Below are 27471 nucleotides of genomic sequence, written 5' to 3'. Positions count from 1 at the left end.
GTTTGAAAAGAATGCCTGAAATTTTAGCCTGCTTAGGTGGAATGGAATTTTGGCCTGCCTGGTGACATCACCTCTTTGCCAATAACAGCAAACGATCCGTTTTCCCCTCCCCAGTCCCGGGCAGTCCTATCAAAACTCTTTGCTAAGAAGCTATTTGTTTCTTTGTTTTCAATGAAAATGGTCAAAATCACAGTAAGGTAATTCATTGTTACCCAGAAATTATTTGGATACTGAGATAAAAACGTCTGCATTAGACATTTAAGTGCAAAATAAAGTAACAGGGATGACCATAACAGGGTTGACGAGTTCATCTTAAATCAGCTATAAATCCCCTTGTGACAGGGGGAATGGAAGCTTGTGTGCAACCGGGAGGCACAATTGAATGCTTCACAAAAATGTTAAATTGAAAAAAAATGTCTAACCTGTCTATCTATGGGTAACAGGGTTGATGTGTTATGCTCGACACGCTCAGTTTTCCACCACAAAACTCCAGAAAATGGCCAGACATTTTCACCATATTAAAACGAGAGTTCAGTTCACGTAATAGGGTTGACCTTAAAAACGTGGGCAGACGTAAATGAATCACATGAAATAAATCATCTTCAGAAATGACTGTCAAACCAACAAAATAACTATGGCTTTATCACGATGGAGAGAAATGTCGGGGTTAAGTAGCTAGTAGTGCATAAGTAACAGACCTTCTCAAAGACAATAAGCTAGCTAGCTAACTTTAACTTCATGCCTTACTGTAACCTAACGCTACTACGTTACCGACAGTATTGGACATTTTGAAGACTTCTGTTTGCAAGTCCATAACTATGGATGTTATTGTTACACTTTCTGATCTACACTCTTTTGTTGGATCTGATTTTCGTTCAACCAGGGGAGTGTGCAAAAGGGTGCCAATAAACCCAACTGTATATTGTTCAAGACACAGACCCGTGTGGTTAGTTGCCCCCGCACCTCTCTGATTCAGAGGGGTTGGGGTTAAATGCGGAAGCCACATTTCAGTTGAATGCATTCAGTTGTACAACTGACTAGGTATCCCCCTTTCCCAGTGGCTTGACATAAAGTAAAACACTGTATCCATTTCGTCCTCCATCCCTTAAAATAGCATTTAGTTTAGGGTGAGAAACGGTGCAACTAGCATTGTGGAACTTGAACTAGTGAACTTGTACTCAGAGATCCATTTTGGAACTATGGAGTAATCCATGCTGACTAGCTTGTCTCGAGACTCATTACCAGTGATGTTTTGATTATGGTGGCGTTTTTAACCATATCCTACAGCTGCTTGGAGCTTTTGCTTACAGTTCAAATCTCAAGGGTTTTAGAGGAAAACTAGCCTAAGTATGCTGCTTACATAAACATGTGATTATGCCAGCTATGACATCACCAAACAACAATCAACCTCCTAACCTAAAGGATATGACTCATTCACACAAAACTGCAAAGGACCAGACCATTGTAATGGCTTATACTGCATGTGGTTTCTCTGCTATGGCTTCATAGTCTCCCCATAGTAGGCTTCTGAACACAACGAGAACTTCTGAAAAATGGTTTAAAACATGGGGAGACTTTGCAATGCACAATTGAATTAACTGCATTAAAAACTGTCAATCAACAACAATTTCTACGAAATAGATTTTGTGCAAACAATGCTCACTACGCTAAATATACATTTACATTTCAACCGGTTCAAACAGATCAACAGCTCAGGCGGACACACCTTTAGCAGCAAGACAGAGTGGGCGTCTTACACAATGCCTTTTCCATTCTAGCCTAATTTATGAGTCTAGGTTGAGCAGTAGAATACTGCAGCCTATGTAGACCCAGCCATCATCTGCGTGCATTGAAACCAGGGCACACCGAACAAGAGGATGGTTTTAAGCAGCCCTGAGCTCTGGTCTAGTATCTTTTGGCACTTGATCTGAGGGTTGGGGGCTGGGGATTGCTGGCTGGAAGCAGAAGCAGGACTGGAGGCCAAAAGAGAGAGAGAGGGAAGGGGGAAAGAGAGAGATAATGAGAGAGATAAAAAAAAAAACATAAAGTAAAAAACACGTTGACTCCAATGCTTCCCACACTTGTACCAAGTTGGCTGGATGTCCTTTGAGTGGTAGACCATTCTTGATACACACTGGAAACGGTTGAGTGTGGAAAAACCCAGCAACGTTGCAGTTCTAGAAAAACTGGTGCACCTGGCACATACCACCATAACCCGTTCAAAGGCACTTAAATATTTTGTCTTGCCCATTCACCCTCTGAATGGCACACAAACACAATCCATGTCTCAAGTCTTAAAAATCCTGGTTTAACTTGTCTCTTTCCCTTCATCTACAATGATTGAAGTAGATATAACAAGTGACATCAATAAGGGATCATAGCTTCCACCTGGTCAGTCTATGTCATGGAAAGAGCAGGTGTTCTTAATGTTTAGTAGACACACGCGCACACACACGTTCAAAAGTTTGGGGTCATTTAGAAATGTCCTTGTTTTTGAAAGAAAAGCAAAAAATTTTGTCCATTAAAATAACATCAAATTGATCAGAAATACAGTGTAGACATTGTTAATGTTGTAAATGACTATTGTAGCTGGAAAAGGCAGATTTGTTTATGGAATATCTACATAGGTACAGAGACCTGTTATCAGAAACCATCACTCCTGTGTTCCAATGGCACGTTGTGTTAGCTAATCCAAGTTGATCATTTTAAAAGGCTAATTGAGCATTAGAAAACCCTTTTGCAATAATGTTAGCACAGCTGAAAACTGTTGTCCTGATTAAAGCAGCAATAAAACTGTCCTTCTTTAGACTAGTTGAGTAGCTTCAGAAAATCGTCAGTCTATTCTTGTTCTGAGAAATGAAGGCTATTCCATGCGAGAAATTGCCAAGAAACTGAAGATCTCGTACAACGCTCCCCTCGCAGAACAGCGCAAACTGTCTCTAACCAGAAAAGAAAGAGGAGTGTGAGGCCCCAGTGCACAACTGAGCAAGAGAACAAGTACATTAGAGTATCTAGTTTGAGAAACAGACACCTCACAAGTCCTCAACTGGCAGCTTCATTAAATAGTACCCGCAAAACACCAGTCTCAACGTCAACAGTGAAGAGGCGACTCCAGGATGCTGGCCTTCTCGGCAGAGTTCCTCTGTCCAGTGTCTGTGTTCTTTTGCCCATCTTAATCTTTTCTTTTTATTGGCCAGTCTGAGATATGGCTTTTTCTTTGTAACTCTGCCATTGGAAAGAACTAACCAAAAAACAAAGCAAACTGAAATGCTATTTGGCCTTAGAGTACCTGACCACTGACTGACCTAAAATGAAGGAAAGCTTTGACTATGTACAGACTCAGTGAGCATAGCCTTACTATTGAGAGAGGCCGCCGAAGGCAGACCTGGCTCTCGAAAGAAGGCAGGCTACAGTGAGGGAAAAAAGTATTTGATCCCCTGCTGATTTTGTACGTTTGCCTACTGACAAAGAAATGATCAGTCTATAATTTTAATGGTAGGTTTATTTGAACAGTGAGAGACAGAATAACAAAAAAATTCAGAAAAACGCATGTCAAAAATGTTATAAATTGATTTGCATTTTAATGAGGGAAATAAGTATTTGACCCCTCTGCAAAACATGACTTAGTACTTGGTGGCAAAACCCTTGTTGGCAATCACAGAGGTCAGACGTTTCTTGTAGTTGGCCACCAGGTTTGCACACATCTCAGGAGGGATTTTGTCCCACTCCTCTTTGCAGATCTTCTCCAAGTCATTAAGGTTTCGAGGCTGACGTTTGGCAACTCGAACCTTCAGCTCCCTCCACAGATTTTCTATGGGATTAAGGTCTGGAGACTGGCTAGGCCACTCCAGGACCTTAATGTGCTTCTTCTTGAGCCACTCCTTTGTTGCCTTGGCCATGTGTTTCGGGTCATTGTCATGCTGGAATACCTATCCACGACCCATTTTCAATGCCCTGGCTGAGGGAAGGAGGTTCTCACCCAAGATTTGACGGTACATGGCCCCGTCCATCGTCCCTTTGATGTGGTGAAGTTGTCCTGTCCCCTTAGCAGAAAAACACCCCCAAAGCATAATGTTTCCACCTCCATGTTTGACGGTGGAGATGGTGTTCTTGGGGTCATAGGCAGCATTCCTCCTCCTCCAAACACGGCGAGTTGAGTTGATGTCAAAGAGCTCCATTTTGGTCTCATCTGACCACAACACTTTCACCAGTTGTCCTCTGAGTCATTCAGATGTTCATTGGCAAACCTCAGACAGGCATGTATATGTGCTTTCTTGAGCAGGGGGACCTTGCGGGCGCTGCAGGATTTCAGTCCTTCACGGCGTAGTGTGTTACCAATTGTTTTCTTGGTGACTATGGTCCCAGCTGCCTTGAGATCATTGACAAGATCCTCCCGTGTAGTTCTGGACTGATTCCTCATCGTTCTCATGATCATTGCAACTCCACGAGGTGAGATCTTGCATAGAGCCCCAGGCCGAGGGAGATTGACAGTTCTTTTGTGTTTCTTCCATTTGCGAATAATCGCACAAACTGTTGTCACCTTCTCACCAAGCTGCTTGGCGATGGTCTTGTAGCACATTCCTTCCTTGTGTAGGTCTACAATCTTGTCCCTGACATCATTGGAAAGCTCTTTGGTCTTGGCCATGGTGGAGAGTTTGGAATCTGATTGATTGATTGCTTCTGTGGACAGGTGTCTTTTATACAGGTAACAAACTGAGATTATGAGCACTCCCTTTAAGAGTGTGCTCCTAATCTCAGCTCGTTACCTGTATAAAAGACACCTGGGAGCCAGAAATCTTCCTGATTGAGAGGGGGTCAAATACTTATTTCCCTCATTAAAATGCAAATCAATTTATAACATTTTTGACATGGGTTTTTCTGGATTTTGTTGTTATTCTGTCTCTCACTGTTCAAATAAACCTACCATTAAAAATTATAGACTGATCATTTTTGTCAGTGGGCAAACATACAAAATCAGCAGGGGATCAAATACTTTTTTCCCTCACTGTATGTGCCCACAAGATGAGGTGAAAACTGAGCTGCACTTCCTAACCTCCTGGCAAATGTATAACCCTATTAGAGAGAGACATATTTCCCTCAGATTACACAGACCCACAAAACAAATCCAATTTTGATAAAGTCCAGCAAGAGTTGTGACCACCAGTGAAGCACAAACACTATTGTAAATACAAACTATATTTATTGGTTTATTTATTTTCCCTTTCCCATACTTCAACTATTTGCACATTGTTACAAAACTGTACATAGCCAGTAATATAACAATTCAAATGTCTATATTATTTGAAACTTTTGTGAGCATTGGGGTGGCAGGTAGCCTAGAGGTTAAGAGCGTTGGGCCAGTAACTTATTATTGTTTTTCACTTTTGTTTATTATCTAGAGAGAGAGAGACAGAGAGATGAAAGAGAAAGAATGTCTAGTCTGGTGCCCTTGGGAGAGGAAGTGGAGGATAGAAAACGAGAGAAAGGAGAGCCTGGCCGGGCAGCGTCTCTGAAAGACTGGGCATCCTGCCTTTCCTTTCCCAGCCAGGGTTCTCTGAACCTGGCCACGTTTCCACCAAGCTGCTGCCCTGAGAAAACAAACCAGGCACTGTGGGACTCCCATCTATGATACGCCTGTGGAAAATGTGGCCAGGGTCTATCAACAGGTCGCCTATAGTTAGCTTATAATTCAGTTTACACGGGCTTCCTTCTCTGACTGACCGCATTCCATAACCTGTGGGGGTTTAGCTAATAAATCATGGTACTGTAACTCAGGCTCACTACATGGCTAACTAATGCAATGAGATGCTCCCTACGCAAAATTAAGTCATCGTAACACCTTCAAGAGAAATATATTGCAGTAAGCTGATGAATTAGACTTTGTGTAAAATACTGTTGGGGTTGATAAAAACACGAATTCTGCTTTAAATTTTTTAAACAAAACATAAACCATCTGTAAGGTCTTTGTTAATATAACAACTTCATAACACATTCATTATCAAATGGCATGTTTTACGCTACATGTACTTCTCACAATTAAGATATGGCATTAGCTCATGACGGACTTCAGGGCCAGTCTGACTAATGTCACTTCGATGAAGTCAAAAGGTGAACTAAACGCTTCACAATGGCTTCGTGAATGCGTTGTCCTGTGATGTCTGGCAGTTGTAAGACGTGGAGTGGCCTGAGAGTGTAGTGTATCTAACAGCATTTTCTGACACAGTGAGAGAAAGAGAAGACTGTTCCTGACGTCTCTCCTGCAGTGGCGAGCGAGAGAGAGAGTCAGCCTCATATTTCCCTGTGCTCTGGTCTACTCTACAGAGTAAACAACGGTATGGAATAAAAGGCCTCCGTGGGCCGGTGTATTTGGGAGTGTTGGGTTACAGGATGTTTATATCGCATAGGAGAGGGCAAGGCGGCAGGTGCCGGGCCGCTTTAGAAAGACATACACATCCAACGGATTATGGGGAGAAAATACACATAACCTAATAAACAATCCAGAATAAACAATAGGCCTACCTGGGCAGCATTAGCTCTATTTACTGTACTGTGCAAACCAATAGGCTATATTGTCAGTTAGCCCTCACTTAATTAGCCATGTTAGGTAACAAGTAGATTACCAGTTCCCGAGATAATAAACATTTGTCTGAAGTGATGAGGTCTGTGAAAGGAACTAGGCCACAGCTTTTCAGCCGTTCGGGCCTTCATCTCCATGCCTGTCAAGTAGTAGTCACGGTGGGACTGAATCTGCACGGGGGGAGAAAAAGTCACCCCTTCCTCCCTTCTGGACATGCCTTTACTTGTTTGATCTCTCACACGGTTTCAGTGCTATCCCTAACATGTTTTACAAGTTCTGTTTAAAGGACGTGCATCATACTGTTAAAGGCAGGCTAATCGAAATGATGGCATAACGGTTAACCGTTTCCACCTAATCCTGTTGATATGCAACATTGATTCCACTTGATTCGATGGGCCACCGCATGTGTATTGGTGTATTAATGAATCTCAGCACACAAGTGTATAAGTCGCTCATTGGTGAGATACAGTTTCACAAATCCGAGGGCACTTTGTCTTTGCTGTCTGTCTCTTTATTTGTATTTAACATGCCTTTAGCAGTACACTGACTAAGACTGATGACCTTTGAGCAACCATACTACAATATGTGACAGGACGAACCCGTTCTGTTGTTTAAATGATCTCTGTTGATAAATGTTAACCTAGCCTAGCCCAGATCTGTGGATCACGTTTCTTGGCTTCACTCAACAAAAACCTTCATCAAGATAACACTTACCTTATGGCATTACCATAGCCTGTAGTGTAGTGTTGACACTACTGGGTTGCAATATTGTCGCATACGACCAGTGGCGGTTCTAGACCATTTCAACTGGGGGGGGGCCAAGCTGGGGCCAGTTGTACTGTTAGAGGGGCCAGTTACATTATACGTTATTGTTGTCATATCGTTTTCTTCACTGCATTGCAGGCATTAGCAGGCAAAAGACCACGTTCATAGTCATCATCGTTGCCACTGTCTAATAACGGATGTAAAAAAAAGCATGATAGCAAAAATGTGTTATGTAACATTTATTTTATACCCCACATTTAGGGGGGCCACAAGGGGGTCCAAAATTGTTGTCACAGGGGCACTGCCCACCCCTCCCCAGAACCGCTAGTGCATACGACATGATGCCTAATTTGTGAGAGTGCAGTGTAAACACTGCCTGTGTGGGCTTCTGTGCCAATAGTCTACCCAACATAGGAAACATTGATATACATAAAACAGTCCGTGTAAACTCCTTCACACCTCAATGAATAGAAACACTAACGTTACATGATGCAGAGATCTACAGTTACCTTGATCTCTGCAGTTCCAGTCCCGAGATGGCGATCGGTCCTCCCTCGAGACAGCAGACCTGGGAAGCCTGCCTGGAGTAGGCAGCAGGCACGACTCCCTGAGTGAAGGTCTGAAGCCTGCTTCTAGTCGCGGCTGGTACTACAGAGAAGGGCGAACTGAAAATCGAAGGGCCGAAAGCATCCCCTTCCGGATCTGTACATGCTGGAGCTGCAGCGGCGGGACCAATCCCAAAACTGGCTCGGGTGTTAGCAATCAGAGCCTGGTTTGCAATAGCGAGCGCCTGGGCGGCGGTGGGGGTTGCTACCGCAGCGCCACTGCCAGCCGCGTACAGCGGGCGCTCTGCTGTGGAAACCAGGCTCTGTCTAGTCCTGGCCTCAATTGAATTATCCTCTTCGATCTGATCGTCGGCTTCATCTTGCACGGGTCGACCATCCAAAGAAATGTTACTGAGAAAAGAGAGCGCGGCTTGTCTCCTCCGAGGGTCTATGCGTTTCCGCGTATGCTCGATACTGGAATACTTGATCTGAAGCGTGGTTGTGGATGTGTTGCTGCTCATGGCAGCCGCCATGGTCCACTTTCAGCTATACGAAGCTGCGAGCAGCGGTTTTGTCAAGATTACATTAAAAGTGTGTAAAGAGTGCTTATGTAGTTAGCAAATGTCAAATGCTTGTCTTTTAAGTGCAAGCGTTACACTGACTAAACACAGGATGGTCACGTGTGTGCAGTATTGTGAATTGTGGCAGCAGAAAAAAATTGACCAATAAGCTTTCAGGGATATGTATGAAAGGTTTTTTTCCTCCCCTCTTCTATGGAATTACTTTTGTGCCTTTTTAATATCAAGCAAACCTTTTGAATTCGTGAATAAAATTCTTATTGCAAACAAAAATGATATTGAAAGCAAAACATTAACCCACAAGTATTGAGGTCAAATAAATAACTTAGCAAGTAAATCATTTTGAAAGGCAAGAACAAATAAATTGTAAATTAATGCGGAAAAAAAATTGGTTTTCATTTAAACATGTTCAATGATTGCGAAGAAACGCTTCCCTCTGCAATATGTTCTATCTTTGGTTACGTTACCCTGCCCGCCCTTTGTATTAGCTGCCTTTTTTTGTGTTTTCAAAGTTGGCACATTCATTCCATATAGGCGGGGTTTAAAGGGAGGCGTAGAAGATGCGTCTCTATTGGTCAACTGGTTTTGGAATGACAGGTCATCCTTGATTTTTCCCCCCCTGTTTTTTAAACCTATTTAACTTTTCTATTTCGGATAAAAAGGTCTCAGTGGGTACTAGGTGGCTAGCTAACGTAAAATGTACGACAAGAAGGACATCGGGAAACATCCTAGGTAAGTGTCTTCTTTTTTTTTTTTTAGGTATCTAAATTAGCATGGTTATATAATTTATATCACCGGTAGCAAGCAAGATATGATGCACTGAACTTACTCTGAAGTTACTGTAGAGGTACAGTATGTGGCTATTCGAGAACAGGGGCACTACTAACCCTTTTCTAGCATAGTAATGGCCTAAAGGAGCCTACCATTCATTCCTACTAGTCCAAGGACTTTTCTGTTTAAAGGGCGAATTGGCTCTGGAAGCCAAAACAGCCAAATACTCCATCTAAACATAAATCTATTTTCAATTGTGGTACGGTTCTAGAAACATAAATCCCTCTACTTTCATATCACATCAAAATCATTTCACAAATACAAAATACACACTTACAGAGGAGGAACTATAGGAGGAAGGGCTCATTCTAATGGCTGGAATGGAATCGAGGCAAACATAATTACCTTCGTTACAACGAGCCCATCCTCCTATTGCTTCTCCCACCAGCCTCCTCTGGTGCACACTGCTTTTAACGGTTTTAACAGTTGCAGGCAACAGTATTTTTAAGTGACAACGTGTCTGTCTTCTGTTTACACATAGGTGTTTGGAGACCCAGATGGCTAATTAGCACAGGTAGCACTCTGTCTACCGTCCGTTTTCAGTAAACAAGCGCAGTAACATGGGAATATGGCAGCGTGGAAACTCTAACCCTAGAAAAGTGTGTATCAATTTAACCTTAATTTATTTATTGCCGATATGAAAGATAAGGTCCTAATGCTTCCAAAACCGTACCACAAGCAATGCGTGTTAGTATTCAAACCGAGCGTCGCGGCTCTTAATTAACAAAATCCCCCCCTTCAGAAGATGTCTTTGTCCAATGACTTTTATGTGTAATGTATTGGAATTGAGTCATGATCAAGGCTAGCCCTTCTCATGACTCCAGTGTTGTATGGCTTTGGGCTCTCCAAAGCTATGGCACTCGTATCTGAAAGTTTGTCATCAGAGTGTGATTGTACTCTAGACAATTATGTTTTGCATCTGTTCAGGAGTCTTATGGCTTGGGGGTAGAAGCTATTTAGGAGCCTCTTAGACCTATACTTGGTGCTCCGGTACCGCTTGCTGTACAGTAAAGTGAACAGTCTATGACTAGGGTGACGAGACAATTTTTAGGGCCTTCCTCTGACACCGCCTGGTATAGAGGTCGTGGATGGCAGGAAGCCTGGCCGCGGTGATATACTGGGCCGTACTCACTACCCTCTGTAGTGCCTTGCAGTTCGAGTGCTTTGAGAGGCTAGTTAAGGATCATATCACCTCCACCTTACCTGTCACCCTAGACCCACTTCAATTTGCATACCGCCCCAATAGATCCACAGACGATGCATTCACCATCACAAGGCACAATGCCCTATCCCATCTGGACAAGAGGAATACCTACGTAAGAATGCTGTTCATTGACTACAGCTCAGCATTCAAAACCATAGTACCCTACAAGATCATCATTAAGCTTGAGGCCCTGGTTGTCAACCCTGCTCTGTGCAATTGGGTCCTGAACTTCCTGACGTGCCGCCCCCAGGTGGTGAAGGTTGGAAACAACACCTCCACTTCGCTGATCCTCAACACTGGGGCCCCATAAGGGTGTGTGCTCAGCCCCCTCCTGTACTCCCTGTTCACCCATGACTGTATGGCCATGCACGCCTCCAATTCAATCATAAAGTTTGCAGATGACACAACAGTAGTAGGCTTGATCACCAACACTGACGAGACAGCCTATAGGGAGGAGGTGAGGGCACTCGGAGTGTGGCGTCAGGAAAACAACCTCTCCCTCAACGTCAACAAAACAAAGGATATTATCGTGGACTTCAGGAAACAGCAGAGGGATCACCCCCCCCATCCACATCGATGGGACAGCAGTGGAGAAGGTGGGAAGTTTTAAGTTCCTCGGTGTACACATCACGGACAAACTGAAATGGTCCACCCACACAGACAGTGTGGTGAAGAAGGCGCAACAGCGCCTCTTCAACCTCAGGAGGCTGAAGAAATTTGGCTTGTCACCTAAAACCCACACAAACTTTTACAGATGCACAATTGAGAGCATCCTGTCGGGCTGTATCGCCGCCTGGTACGGCAACTGCACCGCCCACAACCACAGGGCTCTCCAGAGGGTGGTGCGCTCTGCACAATGCATCACCGGGGGCACACTGCCTGCCCTTCAGGACACCTACAGCACCTGAGGTCAAAGGGAGGCCAAAAAGTTCATCAAGGACAACAACCAGCCGATCCACTGCCTGTTCACCCCGCTAACATCCAGAAGCCAAGGTCAGTTCAGGTGCATCAAAGCTGGGACGAAGAGACTGAAAAACAGCTTCTGTCTCAAGGCCATCAGACTGTTAAATAGCCATCACAAACACCGAGAGGCTGCTGCCTACATACAGACTTGAAATCATTGGCCACTCTAATAAATGGAACACTAGTCACTTTATAAATTCCACTTTAATAATGTTAGGGTTTGACCAACTATTTGTGTGCATATCCTATATAATATAACAATTTGTTTGCATAACCTATATAATATAACACAGATGCTATAATAATAAGTATATAAACTATAGATAATTGAGTACTGCTATATGTTAGAGGAAGTGGCTCATGTGATGATGGGTCATGTGGACAGAATGCTGATGCTTTAAAACAGGGTTTTGCAAGAGCTTTTCTGTAGAATAACAGCAATAACAGGATATGAGTGAAATGTATATGCAGGGGGGTGTAAGGGTTTTAGAGAACTGTACATTGTGCAGTCACAAGATGAGACATCTGCCAGAGACAACAGCTACGCCAGGAAGCAGGAGTGTGTCTAGAGGTTGGGACCAACCTGCACGCCAACGATAGGCTGGAATAAGTCTAAACCATATTCTAGCCTCTACTATGACAGGCCCTCAGGGAGCGGGAACCAAGTCTGTCCAGTATTTAAGGAAGAACTTGTGATGTCATACCAGTTCTCTGTCTGCCCTGTGTGGTGTTACAGGGAGCCTGTATATACGAACCACATATTTACCATTCAAGTGTTTGCATTAATTAAAGTACAAAGAAATCAGAAGTTACTATGTGCTGACTATTTTGTTCTGATACCAGATTCGAATTGACGCGACCTTCCAATAATGATCTTTACATATTTTGCATTACTCATCCCATATGTATATACTGTATTTTATACCATCTATTGCATCTTGCCTATGCTGCTCAGTCATTGCTCATCCATATAAACTCAGCAAAAAAAGAAACATCCTCTCACTGTCAACTGCTTGTATTTTCAGCAAACTTAACATTTGTAAATATTTGTATGAACATAAGCTTCAACAATTGAGACATAAACTGAACAAGTTCCACAGACATGTGACTAACAGAAATTGAATGTGTCCCTGAACAAAGTGGGGATCAAAAGTAACAGTCAGTATGTGGTGTGGCCACCAGCTGCATTAAGTACCTCAGTGCATCTCCTCCTCATGGACTGCACCAGATTTGCCAGTTCTTGCTGTGAGATGTTACCCCACTCTTCCACCAAGGCACCTGCAAATTCCTAGACATTTCTGGGGGGAATGGCCCTAGCCCTCACCCTCCGATCCAACAGGTCCCAGACGTGCTCAATGAGTTCCGGGCTCTTCGCTGGCCATGGCAGAACACTGACATTCCTGTCTTGCAGGAAATCACTCACAGAATGAGCAGTACGGCTGGTGGCATTGTCATGCTGGAGGGTCATGTCAAGATGAGCCTGCAGGAAGGGTACCACATGAGGGAGGAGGATGTCTTCCCTGTAATACACAGCGTTGAGATTGCCTGCAATGACAACAAGCTCAGTCCGATGATGCTGTAACACACCGTCCCAGACCATGACGGACCCTCCACCTACAAATTGATCCCGCTCCAGAGTGCAGGCCTTGGTGTAACGCTCATTCCTTCAACGATAAACACGAATCCGACATTCACCCCTGGTGAGACAAAACCGCGACTCATCAGTGAAGAGCACTTTTTGCCAGTCCTGTCTGGTCCAGCGACTGTTGGATTGTGCCCATAGGCAACATTCTTGCCGGTGATGTCTGGTGAGGACCTGCCTTACAACAGGCCTACAAGCCCTCAGTCCAGCCAATCTCAACCTATTGCGGACAGTCTGAGTACTGATGGATGGATTGTGTGTTCCTGGTGTAACTCGGGCAGTTGTTGCCACCCTGTACCTGTCCCGCAGGTGTGATGTTCAGATGTACCGACCCTGTGCAGGTGTTACACGTGGTCTGCCACTACGAGGACGATCAGCTGTCCGTCCAGTCTCCCTGTAGCTCTGTCTTACAGGCTGACTACACCGCTCGCATCGCGTGTGCGAATGTTGCAAAATACATTTTGAAATCTATATTATTCAAATATTGCACCCACACTGCTCACGCGCGCCAACGAGTGTCTGCGTTGCCAAGGGCTAAAATAGAAGTCAGTTCTATTTCTGACGCAGATCGCGCTGCAAGTCCTGCCTCTACCATCTCCTCATTGGTTTATAGAAGCAGGTACCCACATGCCATCTCCTCATTGGTTATACCCACGTGGGTGACTGAAAGACGAACGAGGTCAGTGGAGGTAATGCACCTAATTTATGAAAGTTTAGAATCGCAATATAAAGTCAAGAGGAGAAAAGGCCTGGACGGAAGAGGGATGACTAGAAACGATTCGGTTGACTGTTTTATGTGTGGATTAATTGTCGGAGTAGAGGACCTTGTGCATTTGAGGTAAAATAACAAGTCAATGTTTTATATCCCAGGACAAATTAGCTAGCAACAGCAAGCTAGCTAAATAGGACAAATTAGTTCCCAAGTACAAGCTAGCTAGCTAAATTTCCATAAAGGTTTCATGCTTTTCGATCCTGTCCCCAAATTAATGTAATTGGTTCAGAGTTTGTTTTGATATTTTAACTTGCGTGTCGTGATTGCGTTTGGTGTGGGGGGGGGGGGACAAAATAAATGTATGCACGATGACGCAGCCGGTTTGGGTTCTGTGTTAGGTGTCTCACAGTACGAACATTGCAATTTATTGCCCTGGCCAGATCTGCAGTCCTCATGCCTCCTTGCAGCATGCCTAAGGCACATTCACGCAGATGAGCAAGAACCCTGGGCATCTTTCTTATGGTGTTTTTCAGAGTCAGAGAAAGGCCTCTTTAGTGTCCTACATTTTCATAACTGTGACCTTAAGCCTACCGTCTGTAAGCTGTTAGTGTCTTAACGACCGTTCCACAGGTGCATGTTCATTAATTGTTTATGGTTGCTTGAACAAGCATGGGAAACGGTGTTTAAACCCTTTCCAATGAAGATCTGTGAAATTTTGGGGGATTTTTATGAATTATCTTTGAAAGACAGGGTCCGGAAAAGGGGAGTTGCTGAGTTTATTTATATGTATTCTTATTCCTTAGATTTGTGTGTATTAGGTAGTTGTGGAATTGTTAGATATTGCTGCAGTGTCGGAACTAGAAGCACAAGCATTTTGCTACACTCGCAATAACATGTGTATGTGACCAATAAAATGTTATTTGAATCAAATCAAAGTTTTATTTGTCACGTGCGCCGAATACAACAGGTTTAGACCTTACAGTGAAATGCTTGTTTACAGGCTCTAACCAATAGTGCGGGCGGGGGGGGGGGGGGGGCACACAATGCAAATAGTCTGGGTAACCATTGGCTACCTGTTCAGGAGTCTTATGGCTTGGGGGTAAAAACTGTTGAGAAGCCTTTTTGTCCTAGACTTGGCACTGAGATGCAGTGCCTTAGACCGCTGTGCCACTCGGGAGCCTGACACAAGTAGGTATCCTATAGTATGTAGGTCTACTACTACTTGGATAGGTTTGGAGGTGGAGGTTGAAAGCATAGAGGTAGAGAATATCTACATTATGGATGCAAGTCATTACTTTGCACTGATTCTCCCTGTAGGCAGTACCAATATAGGTTTAACCTAAAAGTCATGTGACTGTCCGTTTCATCCCAATTCTCCACCCTGCACTTGCACACTTTTCTTGCAAGGATTTAGTAATGCTGGAAACTCCATCCATCTAATGCTTACACACCTATCCTATGCTTTTAAATCCATGACGAGGTGTGTGCAAGTGCACACTTCTGGAGAAGGGTAGAGAAGTGGGACGTAGCCCTTGTGTGCTCTCTCAACCACCTCTGTCTAGCCCTGTAGCTGAAGCCTACAGCAATATTCCGATTTTTAAGTGCTACTCTATGGCATGGTAGTGTTTACAGTAGAGTTTAAATGGAAATATATTCTTATTGTAGTTTCATCCCCCACCCGTGAGTTCTTGTAAATTACATTTTGTTTGTTGCAAGTCAATTTTCCGTTTGTATATTTTGGCAATTGCCAACACTACAGTAACACCTAATTGAACTACAATAAGACCATACTTGAGTGAATTAATGGTTGTGACGAGCACACATTTATCATGAACAATAACAAAAAATGTTAACTTTATTTGAATTGCAACTCGTGCACTTATCATTAGTTGTACATTGATAATCTGTATTAGGTTTCCATTCATGTTAACCTTTTTGCATAATTTGTGTTCATTTATTCCACAGGCGGTTCTGGCTGATGACCTGTCTCCATAGCTGAGAGAAACCAAGGAGGAATATCACTTCGTTCCCAACAATACTGCTAATATTTCTAACTGTACCGATGAGAAAGAGTAGGGCAGACTTATATAATACAGAAATGTTCTTGTTCTGCCAATCATATGTTGGAAACCATTGTCAAGGAATACAATTTCCACAAAAAGTGTTCAACTAGTTATCTGTTTCTTGAACACCAGTGACTCTTCTAAGGACAATAATAACTCTTACCTGTAGGAAAATGTACAATAAGGGGTATATCCTTAATAAAATAATTGATGGTTAATTGTGGATGGACATGACAATTAACTAACACTTATCTGCTTCTGATTTTTCCAGTCGACATTAACAAGGAAAAATGCTATACACAACTGTTTCTCCAAGGACTAGCTCAAAGAATGTTATGTCCATCTCTTCATATTTGACAAATACACAACTTGGATATATTGTTACTGGCCATATAAGCATGGATTGATGTGTTTAGAAAAGTTGTTTTTGGTTACGTTGCACTGCAGCTATGTAGCAAATGTACCACAGTCATATCAAAGATTTGTATAACTAACCCAAGATAGACGACAGCCTGCCGTTTCCAATGGAGCAAATTAATCATAATGGTCAGAATAAGCAAGGAGGTGAGCAGAGTCAAGTACAAACGAGCGAGAGCCTATTGGCGTGTTCTAGCATGTATTTGCATATTTCTGTTAGGGAACGCATACTTTGTGAATTGTTTGCCTTTACTCAGTTTGCCCTTGCACTTCTAAACAAAAATGTTTTGAAACTTTGGCAAAGGGTAAAGTCTACAAAACTTTGTCCACTCTGTTCGTAACATATTTTAGTTTTGGAAACTATATTGAGAACAAATGATTCATTGATAATACATTTTGCAGAATTTCATCTCGCTCCGTCTTCTCCAACTGCCGGCCAGTGGGTTTCCTCTCACCATCATATTTGGTAGTGAGTGGAAACGCCAACCGGATGCTTCACATGTCTACATCCAGTGAAATATCTATCTCATTGTTGTATCTTTGGTCATATGTGTGAATCACCTTGCTACCTAGCTTCTTAACCTGTTAGCTAACATAGGTGACGTTTAGGTGCTGAAGATAATAGTTCAGGGGATACAATTCTTCTATTCATAGAGATCCTATTAATTCCTAATGGTATGGTTCTATCCGCCTCCAGACAACTGTTCCGTTCGGACAAACAAAAGTATGTCTACAGGAAGTAGACATCTAACTTCTGGAATTATCAATTAATCTACTTTATACAGTAACAAACCAGTTGCTAGCAAGTTACCTGGGCGCAGGGTAGCCTATCTAACCTACATGTAGCTAGGATGTAAACAAACTGGCTCATTGGGCGAGGCTGACCGGTCACTCCAAAACCGGATGACCAATAGAGCTTCAACATTTTAGGCTCCCTCTTAACCCTGCCTACGTGGAATGAATGTGCCAAAACTTTGCAACAGCAAAGGTAGCGAAAGCACATACAGAACAGTGAGACAGGTATTTTACAAGATGTATACATGTGAAGGATACGGTTGGCGTTTCCACTCACTGCCAAATATGATGGTGAGAGGAAGCCCAGTCGCCGGAAGTAGGAGAAGATGGATCCAGCTAGCGTTAGGCTAACGTTCCGCAAATTTTCTTGTCGATTTAAACATTTGATCTCAATACAGTTTTCTGTTTCCAAAACTAGAATCTGTTGCGAACAGAGTGGACAACATTTTGTAGACTTTACCCTTTGCCAAAGTTTTTTAAAAAGTGTTTCGTTAAGGAAAGCATAGGGCGTATTGAGTCGTTGCACATATGCACGTCACCGAGTAGGCATTCCCTAACGGAAATGCAGGCTAGAATGCCCCAAAAGTCCCTCGATAGCTGGTGCTTGGCTCGGTCCACCTCTTTGCTTGTTCTGCCCACTATGATTAATTTGCTCCCATTGGAAATGACAGGCTGTGGTCTGTCTTGGGTTAGTTATAAAAAATACTTGGCGAAAGCAAAGGGCATGGTAACATAAGCAATGATAGAAAAACTTGCAGGCAAAGACGGGAAGGTTTCACTGAAAACTATTTTTGGGGGAAACTATAGTGTCATATTGTGGAAGTAATTGGTTAAACAACCTCTACATTCTACCCTAATCCCCTAGGCTACCAAGACCTCAAAGCATAAATATTTAACATTTACTGAATGGAAGTCTCTAAAATAGCTACATTGAATCTGTAAAACAACAGACCTTGATATTTAAAATAAGTGGGCTGCGCATTTTTTGGCGCAATGGAACCGCTGCGGTATAAACATAGAGAAAGATAGAGGACTGATCTTTATATCTGTGCCATTATAGCTTCTGCGATAGCATGGGCAGAGCCATTGAGGCTACAACCCATAGGAATCCCTACCCAGTTGACTAATTTGACTACTTTAAAATGGTGGAAGCCCTCAATGGCGCTGCCCCTGCTAAAACAGACGTTTGGCCACTAGAGGCCTCTATCATTCTCTATGGGTATATCGGGGTTGTCATTGCTTCGCCCACCTAGCAAGGAGTTTTTGTATGAAGGTCAATGAGAGAGGTTTATTAGATCGAATAGTGTCGTAATACTTAAGTTGTTACGAGTGTACTGATATAAGTAGGCCCCCGTGACATCCCGGCAACTTTTAGAAAAAACACAGTGTTGGAGTTGTCTCGAGATGGCTATGCATATTCATGACATTAGGCTAGTAGCATAGCATCTCTCTCCATTAAATACAGGCGGTTGACGTCAACAACCCTGATCGAATATTAAAAAAAGATTACAATAATGAGATGTATCCACCAATCCAGAGAAAGGATAGGTGGGAGCAAGACAGCCCTCCGTGCCGCTTTGTGGACAACGACTTCCATTGTTAAGGTGAAGGGACATCTTGACACTATATCCATAATCTTCGGTTGCATCCGTTTTCATGGACCAACATCACATGCGCACTAGTACTCAGTGCTCACAGGGAGAAGACATTGGATGAAAATAGAATGATACTATCTTCAGCTGTGAGTGACGGGGAAAAGAATTGGCCTCAGCAACCGTTATTTGAATAATTCAATGGATGTTTTGTGCACAAAGGTGATGACTAAAGTGTCTTATTAGGAATCCGGGCGTCGGTTAAACTGCAGTACTGAAGCAACACTGTAGGAGCAGTTGAAACGGTGCTTCCAGACCAGAACCCTGGCCCCTTGAATGGAACCTGCAGTTTTTCCAAAATATGCAATTCTGCATTTCTGCAACATTTGCGCCATCTGTCTGCTTTACATGGTTTAGTCTGATTTAGTAGTCAGGTTAGGACATTTTTAGACTAAATATGCCAATATCACAATACTGCAGTTATACACCAATACAAAATAGTGCTAATTTCACTGAGTCTGCGTTCACCAATCACCAATGTGTAGTAGAAACCCCCCTGGGTGGCATTAGCGTTTTTGCCTTTCATTTATGAAAGATAGTTCCCTAAAACGCCATCCAGGAAGCTGTGTTATTTGGACAGTTTATGATGAAAAGGCCTCTACTCACCACTGGATGTCCCTGTGGCTCTTCTAATCTCACTGTGTTCATTTTAAACCCACACAGGCTCCCATGTCGGATTCTTGCTGAAAGAATCCTAATCAACTCATGCAATTGAGGAGTAGATGAGGGCTGCTAGTAGTGTCAAGTTGAACATTCTTTCCCGAGAAGACAAGCAGTCAAAAGCATTGGGGTGATTGATATTACTCTGATCTCTGGTGAGTCAACCACACTGTCCTACTAATACACATCCCAATGGAGTTTTAGACTAACTATTGAATAATATTTGCAGAGGAATATTAGGGGATGACATTTAATGATGAATACCTATAATTGGGGCTATGTGTAATTGGGGCCAGGAGTTTTTCAATATCTGGTAAGGTCAAATGGTCAGGAAAACTCCTGGCCCTAGCTATAGTAACTTCTGTAGTTGTGTGCTGATTTTGAGTAACTCTTGACACTGATCCAAGCCCATGCTGCCCATTTGTTTTATTACTTCCTAACCCCAGTAGCAGAACACTACTGTGCAATGCCATACAATGATGTAAAATGAAACCAGTGTGCACTGCAGATCTTAGGCTCAGATGCCTTAGGTTAGATTCTGTCTCTGAACTGCAGGTCCTTTAGCCACCTACCATTAATCTGAGCTGCCCATCAGCGGGGAAAGAGAGAGAGAGAGAGAGAGACGCGGGCTACGGCTCCGACTCTGACTCCCACTACCCCCTCCGTCGCCGTGAAACACTGGACTTCCTGTGTTTGTGTGAAGCTTCCTACAGATGAAGTGCTTTGGCACCTCATTGTGAGCCGCAATGCACATGACTCTGCTACTACTTTAGAGTTGATTAAGGAAAAACATGCCAAGTGTTAGAGCACCATAACTTATTACCAGCACTACTCCTGAAGGGTTATGAGGTGCAGACAATACAGCTTTGTCCAAAATGATTGGCACCCTTGATAAAGATGAGCAAAAATGACTGTATAAAATAAATTATTCAAATACTGAACTATATTGTATGCTCAAGCAAATGAGTAAATGATATTCTATGCTAATACAATTGCTCAGAGAAATATATTTTGTTTAACAAGTAATATGTTTTTCCCCTCAAAAATATACTGTAGGTGTCATAATTATTTGGCACACCTAAAGATTCTTCTAAATAAAATCAAACAAAATCAAATCTGCATTAACATTCTACTTTTTTAAGTTAATCTCAGCTCAAGGAACTGTATTGTGGCCTTCCATGACTTCCTGTTTGACTGGGGTGTAAAAATGAGGAACACGCATGTAAAATCCCTTTGTCTCATTGGTCACCATGGGAAAAAAGGCAAAGAGCTCACAAATGAAAAAAGACAAATGGTTGTTGACCTTCATAAATCAGGTAATAGGTGCAAAAAATTTCAAAATTATTAAATATACCACCTACCACTATGAAGGCAACAATTAAGAAGTTTAAAGTAAACATGCCTGGTATTGGATGCAAGTGTTTCTTGTCCCCATGGACAGTGAGGAAGATGGGTTTTGGAGGCAAACAAAAATCCAAGGACTGAATTACAGTATGTGGTCGCATCTTCGGGTCACCATGTCTACAAATAGACGCCACCTCCATGCCAATAGGCTCTTTGGAAGGGTTGCCAGAAAAAAAATGACTTTATTGAGAGCAACAAAAACATGTAAATGCCTGAAGGTTGCTAAACGTCGTTGACACTTGGATTGGAACCGGTGTTATGGTCAGATGACACGAAAATAGAGCTCTTTGGCCACGCCCACCAGTGGTGGGTCTGGCCTCAAAAGAAGGAAGCATATGCAGAAAACAACCTAATACCTCTGTAAAATATGGTGGGGGATTTTTTATATTATGGGGTGGTTTTGTTTACACAGGTCCTGGGATCCTTGTTGAGGTCAAGGGCATCATGAACTCTACCATGTATCAGGACCTTTTAACCAAAAACATGGTTGCCTCAGCCAGGAGGCTGAAACTTGTCCCACAAGTGGATCTTCCAGCAAGACAATAACCCGAAGCACACGTCAAAATCCATAATCCTACATTTTGCAATCGCCATCTCAGTCTCCCGACGTGAACCCCATTGAAACCCTGTGGTCTGAATTGAAGAAGGCAGTCCTTAAGCACAGACGAAGGATATCGAGGATCTGGAAAGATTCTGTGTGGAGGAATGGTCTAAGATCCCTCCCAATGTGTTCTACAATCTCATAAAACATTTTAGAAAAAGGGTCAGTGCCGTTATCCTCGCAAGTTGAGGGTGCAGAAACAGGGGTGCCAATAATGTATCTTTTTGACAATTAGTTGTATTACTTGTTAAACAAAAATCTCTTTCTCTGAGCAATTGTATTAGTATAACATAATATAATTTAGCTCAGTGTTTGAATTATCTATTTGGTACAGTCTTTTTTGCTCACCTTAGTCAAGGGTGCCAATAACTTTGGACCTGACTAGTTTACAGCAACAAGATGGGAGTGGAGGGATATTGTAGTATGATGGTAATAATGGGGGTTATAAAAAAAGAGGAGGATGAGAAACGAAAAAGAGATGAGCCAGGAAAGGGGGACGGTGAGGGTGAAATATCTTGAACGATGCAATTGTTTATTTATTTTTTTAATCCATCATCTTACTTGGCATGAATCGACGTCAGATACTTTCTTCAGTATTGAGTCAGGACTGTCGATGTTTTTGTTAGTACTAGTGCTGGGAAAGTCTGTATCTTTTTTGTTTTTCAACCAGTAATATTTTGAGCTAATGCAGGGTATGGCAATTAAAATGCCTGTCAAGCTATTATCAGGGGGTGTTATTGTCGCTTGCCTTAGTTGGGCTTGCTTGGAGAAGGACACACTTTATATGCATGCCTAGAACACACACACACCCACACTTCCAGAACGCTGCACCCTAGGTCAGCAGCCACATGGAAAAACCCAACAAGACCTTCATCTTTAACACTTCACCAAGGCATGAGCATGGAAAAAGACAGCCCATCATGACTGCAGAACATTTAGTAAATCCCTAACAGCCATAGCAACGAAACCCTTTCTGTAACATGAGAAATAAGAAGTCGTTTAAATGGCCTTTTAAAGCTTTGATATGTTATTCCTCACCCAGGGTGTGAGAGTCTTATGCCCTGAGGAGACAAAAAAAGAAGATATATCAAAATTAGCCCGTGTTCAGATTAGTGGTTGTGTTGATGAAGGATTAAGATAAGAAGGAGAGTGTGAGGAGGGAGAGCAGCACTTCCACTGTGTGAGCGCCTACAGTAATGTAATGGGAAAAAGAGGGTCTTATCAGTAGCTAACAGCTAAAGATCTCCCTGTGGTTCACCTCCGTTCATATTCTAGATGCAGCCAAGTCACTCATGATACAAGTCAGTATTCGACGTTCATCCATGTCTGAGGGTCATCGGGAGATGTGGAAACGGCCACTAGGGGCAACAATGAGCTCTTATCTTCAAGTAGGTTGCGGTTTAGCCAGGGCGATGGGGATGGCGGATGGGCATTTGCCTCTGATTCCAAAGGTTGCAAGTTCGAATCCAGCGATGTTTTCAGCCTATCCTAAACCTCAACCGTCACCTTAACCATTCGGAGTTAATACCGAACCTTAAGATTTTTGAGTTAATGCCTAAAGTTAACCCTAACCTTAAAAATTCCAGAATTAATGTCTAAACTTCACTTTAAACACTTTGAAATTGGACGTTTGGAAAACATAAATGAACGTCTAATTCTGACGTGAGACTGTGAGAGCTAGTTGCTGGATGACACATAGACCCTCATAAGGAAGGGGTAGCTCTCAGGGTAATCTTAGGAATTTCCCTCTGAACTGGTTTGGATTGCGCTTTTGGGTCAGACTTTACATTAAGTACATTTTTTCTCCTTTAGAAATTCTGTCATTACAACTTAATGTAAAGTCTTACACACTTAAGATGCTCTTAACAATTAAGAGAGAGAAAAAAAAGATTACCATCCTGGTTCTGTATCAAAAATCAAATACAATTTTATTGGTCACATACACATATTTAGCAGATGTTATTGCGGGTGTAGCGAAATGCTTGTGTTCCTAGCTCCAACAGTGCAGTAGTATCTAACAATTCACAACAATATACCCAAATCTAAAAGTAAAAGAATGGAATTAAGAAATATATAAATGTTAGATCGAGCAATGTCGGAGTGGCATTGACTAAAATACAGTACAATAAAATACAATATATACACATATGAAATGAGTAAAGCAGTATGTAAACATTATTTAAACTGTATTAAAGTGACCAGTGTTCCATTATTAAAGTGGCCAGTGATTCCAAGTCTATGTTTATAGGGCAGCAGCCTCTAAGGTGCAGGGTAGCGTAACCCGGTGGAAGCCAGTTAGTGATGGCTGTTTAACAGTCTGATGGCCTTGAGATAGAAGCTGTTTTTCAGCTTTGATGCACCTGTACTGACCTCACCTTCTGGCTGATAGCAGGGTGAAGAGGCCGCCCCCGGGTGATACAGCCCGAAAGGATGCTCTCAATTGTGCATCTGTAAAAGTTTGTGAGGGTTTTAGGGGCCAAGCAAACTTCTTCAGCCTCCTGAGGTTGAAAGGTGTTGTTGCGCCTTCTTCACCACACTGTCTGTGTGGGTGGACCATTTCAGATCGTCAGTGATGTGTACACCGAGGAACATAAAGCTTTCCACCTTCTCCACTGCGGTCCCATAGATGTGGATAGGGGCGTGCTCCCTCTGCTGTGTCCTGAAGTCCACGATCAGCTCCTTTGTTTTGTTGAAGTTGAGTGAGGTCTTTTCCTGGCACCACTCTCCCAGGGTCCTCACCTCCTCCCTGTAGGCTGTCTCGTCATTGTTGGTAATCAGGACTACTACTGTTGTGTCGACTGCAAATGTGATGATTGAGTTGGAGGCTTGCGTGGTCACGCAGTCATGGGTGAAAAGGGACTATACAGGAGGGGGCTGAGCATGCACTCTTGTGGGGCCCCTGTGTTGAGGATCAGCGAAGTGGAGGTGTTGTTTCCTACCTTCACCACCTGAGGATGGGCCATCAGGAAGTCCAGGATCCAGTTGCACGGGACGGATTCAGACCCAGGGCCCGAGGTTAATGATGAGCTTGGAGGGTACTATGGTGTTGAATGCTGAGCTATAGTCAATCAACCGCATTCTTACATAGGTATTCCTCTTGTCCAGATGGGATAGGGCAGTATGCAGTGCGATGGCGATTGCATCATCTGTGGATCTATTGGGGCGGTAAGCAAATTGAAGTGGGTCTAGGGTGTCAAGTAAGATAGAGGTGATAAGATCCTTAACTAACCTCTCAGGATGACAGAAGTGATTTCTACGGGGTTATAGTCATTTAGTTCAGTTGCCTTTGCTTTCTTGGGTACAGGAACAATAGTGGACATCTTGAAACAAGTGGGGACAGCAGACTTGGATAGGGAGAGATTGAATATGTCCGTTAACACTCCAGCCAGCTTTGCGAGGGTTAACACGCTTAAATGTCTTACTCATGTCGGCCACGGAGAAGGAGAGCCCACAGTCCTTGGTAGCAGGCCGCGTCGGTGGCACTGTTATCCTCAAAGCGGGCGAAGAAGGTGTTTAGCTTGTCCGGAAGCAAGATGTCGGTGTTCGCGACGTGGCTGGTTGTCCCTTTGTAGTACGTCACTGTCTGTAGACCCTGCCACATACGTCTCGTGTCTGAGCCGTTGAATTGCAACTCCACTTTTTCTCTGTACTGACGTTTTGCCTGTTTGATTCCCTTACGGAGGGAATTACTACACAGTTTGTATTCGGCCATATTCCCAGTCACCTTGCCATGGTTAAATGCGGTGGTTCGCTCTTTCAGTTTTGCATGAATGCTGCCATCTATCCACGGTTACTGGTTAGGGTAGGTTTTAATATTCACAGTGGGTACAACATCTCCTATACACTTCCTGATGAACTCGGTCTCCATATTCGTCGATGTTATTCTACCCGGAACATATCCCAGTCCGCGTGATCAAAACAATCTTGAAGCATGGATTCCAATTGGTCAGACCAGCATTGAATAGACCTTAGCACTGGTACTTCCTGTTTGAGTTTGGAAGACATTACAATTATGAAATAACACATATGGAATCATGTAGCAACCAAAAAAGTGTTAAACAAATCAAAATATATTTTATATTTGAGGTTCTTCAAAGTAGCCACCCTTTGCCTTGTTGACAGCTTTGCACACTCTTGGCATTCTCTCAACCAGCTACATGAGGAATGCTTTTACAACAGTCTTGAAGGAGTTCCCACATATTCTGAGCACTTGTTGGCTGCTTTTCCTTCACTCTGCGGTCCAACTCATCCCAAACCATCTCATTTGGGTTGAGGTCTGTTGATTGTGGCAGCCATGTCATCTGATGCAGCACTCCATCACTCTCCTAGGTCAAATAGCCCTTGCACAGCCTGGAGGTGTGTTTTGGGTCAATGTCCTGTTGAAATACAAATGATAGTCCCACTGTGCACAAACCAGATGGGGTGGCGTGTCGCTGCAGCATGCTGTGGTAACCATGCTGGTTAAGTGTGCCTTGAATTCTAAATAAATCACTGACAGTGTCACCAGCAAAGCACCATCACACCACCTCCTCCATGCTTCACGGTGGGAACCACACATGCGGAGATCATCTGTTCACCTACTCAGCATCTTACAAAGACAGCGGTTGGAACCAAAAATCTCAAATTTGGACTCCAGACAAAAGGACATATTTCCACCAGTCTAATATCCATTGCTCGTGTTTCTTGGCCCAAGCAAGTCTCTTCTTATTATTGGTGTCCTTTAGTAGTGGTTTCTTTGCAGCAATTTGACCATGAAGGCCTGATCACGCAGTCTCCTCTGAACAGTTGATGTTGAGATGTGTCTTACTTGAACTCTATGAAGCATTTATTTGGGCTGCAATCTGAGGCTGGTAACTCTAATGAACTTATCCTCTGCAGCAGAGGTAACTCTGGGTCTTTCTTTCCTGTGCCGGTCCTCATGAGAGCCAGTTTCATCATAGCGCTTGATGGTTTTTGCGATTGTACTTGAAGAAACTTTCGAAGTTCTTGGAATTTTCTTGAATTGACTGACCTTCATGTCTTAAAGTAATGATGGACTGTCATTTCTCTTTGCTTATTTGAGCTGTTCTTGCCATAAGATGGAATTGGTCTTTTACCAAATAGGGTTATCTTCTGTGTTACGAGTGCCCTGAGAGTCAGGAAGCAAGTTCAGGGAGAGAGTGTTTAATAAATAAACGTAACATAATCCAAAACAAGAAAAACACAAACAACGCACAGACATGACACAGAAACAGAAACAATAACATCTGGGGAAGGAACCAAAGGGAGTGACATAAATAGGGAAGGTAATCAGGGAGGTGATGGAGTCCAGGTGAGTCTGATAACGCGCAGGTGCGCATAACGATGGTGACAGGTGTGCACCATAACGAGCAGCCTGGTGACCTATAGGCCGGAGAGGGAGCACACGTGACATTCTGTATACCACCCCTACCTTGTCACAACACAACTGATTGGCTCACACACATTAAGAAGGAAAGGAATTCCACAAAGTTAACTTTTAACAAGGCACACCTTTTAACTTCTCTAGGGCCAGTGGGACGATTTCGTCCCACCTACGTAACAGCCAGTGGAATCCCGTGGCGCGTTATTCAAATACCTTAGAAATGCTATTACTTCAATTTCTCAAACATATGACTATTTTACACCATTTTAAAGACAAGACTCTCGTTAATCTAACCACACTGTCCGATTTCAAAAAGGCTTTACAACGAAAGCAAAACATTAGATTATGTCAGCAGAGTACCCAGCCAGAAATAATCAGACACCCATTTTTCAAGCTAGCATATAATGTCACATAAACCCAAACCACAGCTAAATGCAGCACTAACCTTTGATGATCTTCATCAGATGACACTTCTAGGACATTATGTTATACAATACATGCATGTTTTGTTCAATCAAGTTCATATTTATAAAAAAACAGCTTTTTACATTAGCATGTGACGTTCAGAACTAGCATACCCCCTCCTCCGGTGAATTTACTAAATTACTCACGATAAACGTTCACAAAAAACATAACAATTATTTTAAGAATTATAGATACAGAACTCCTCTATGCACTC

General features: G+C 42.9%; 1 protein-coding gene and 1 long non-coding RNA gene across 3 annotated transcripts in view; one reads left to right on the top strand and one right to left on the bottom strand.

Annotated features, from left to right (window-relative positions):
* LOC106599958 (CDK5 and ABL1 enzyme substrate 1) overlaps nt 1-8587 on the bottom strand; it is a 31531-nt gene extending 22944 nt beyond the window's left edge. For both annotated transcript variants that reach the window (XM_045714761.2, XM_045714763.2), the window contains exon 1: nt 7852-8587. In XM_045714761.2, coding sequence (XP_045570717.1) covers nt 7852-8420 — 569 coding nt within the window. In that variant the 5' untranslated portion in view covers nt 8421-8587. The remainder of the gene's footprint in view (nt 1-7851) is intronic.
* Nucleotides 8588-9041: 454 nt separating this feature from the next.
* LOC123741628 (uncharacterized) lies at nt 9042-16131 on the top strand. Its single transcript, XR_006769113.2, has 2 exons — nt 9042-9197; nt 15783-16131. It is a non-coding gene; the product is annotated as an uncharacterized LOC123741628 (long non-coding RNA).
* Nucleotides 16132-27471: the final 11340 nt, after the last annotated feature.

The sequence above is a fragment of the Salmo salar genome, chromosome 03 (assembly GCF_965601325.2).
Source record: "Salmo salar chromosome 03, fSalSal1, whole genome shotgun sequence".
Taxonomy (NCBI): Eukaryota; Metazoa; Chordata; class Actinopteri; order Salmoniformes; family Salmonidae; genus Salmo; species Salmo salar.
This window is presented reverse-complemented; position numbering and strand designations above follow the sequence as displayed.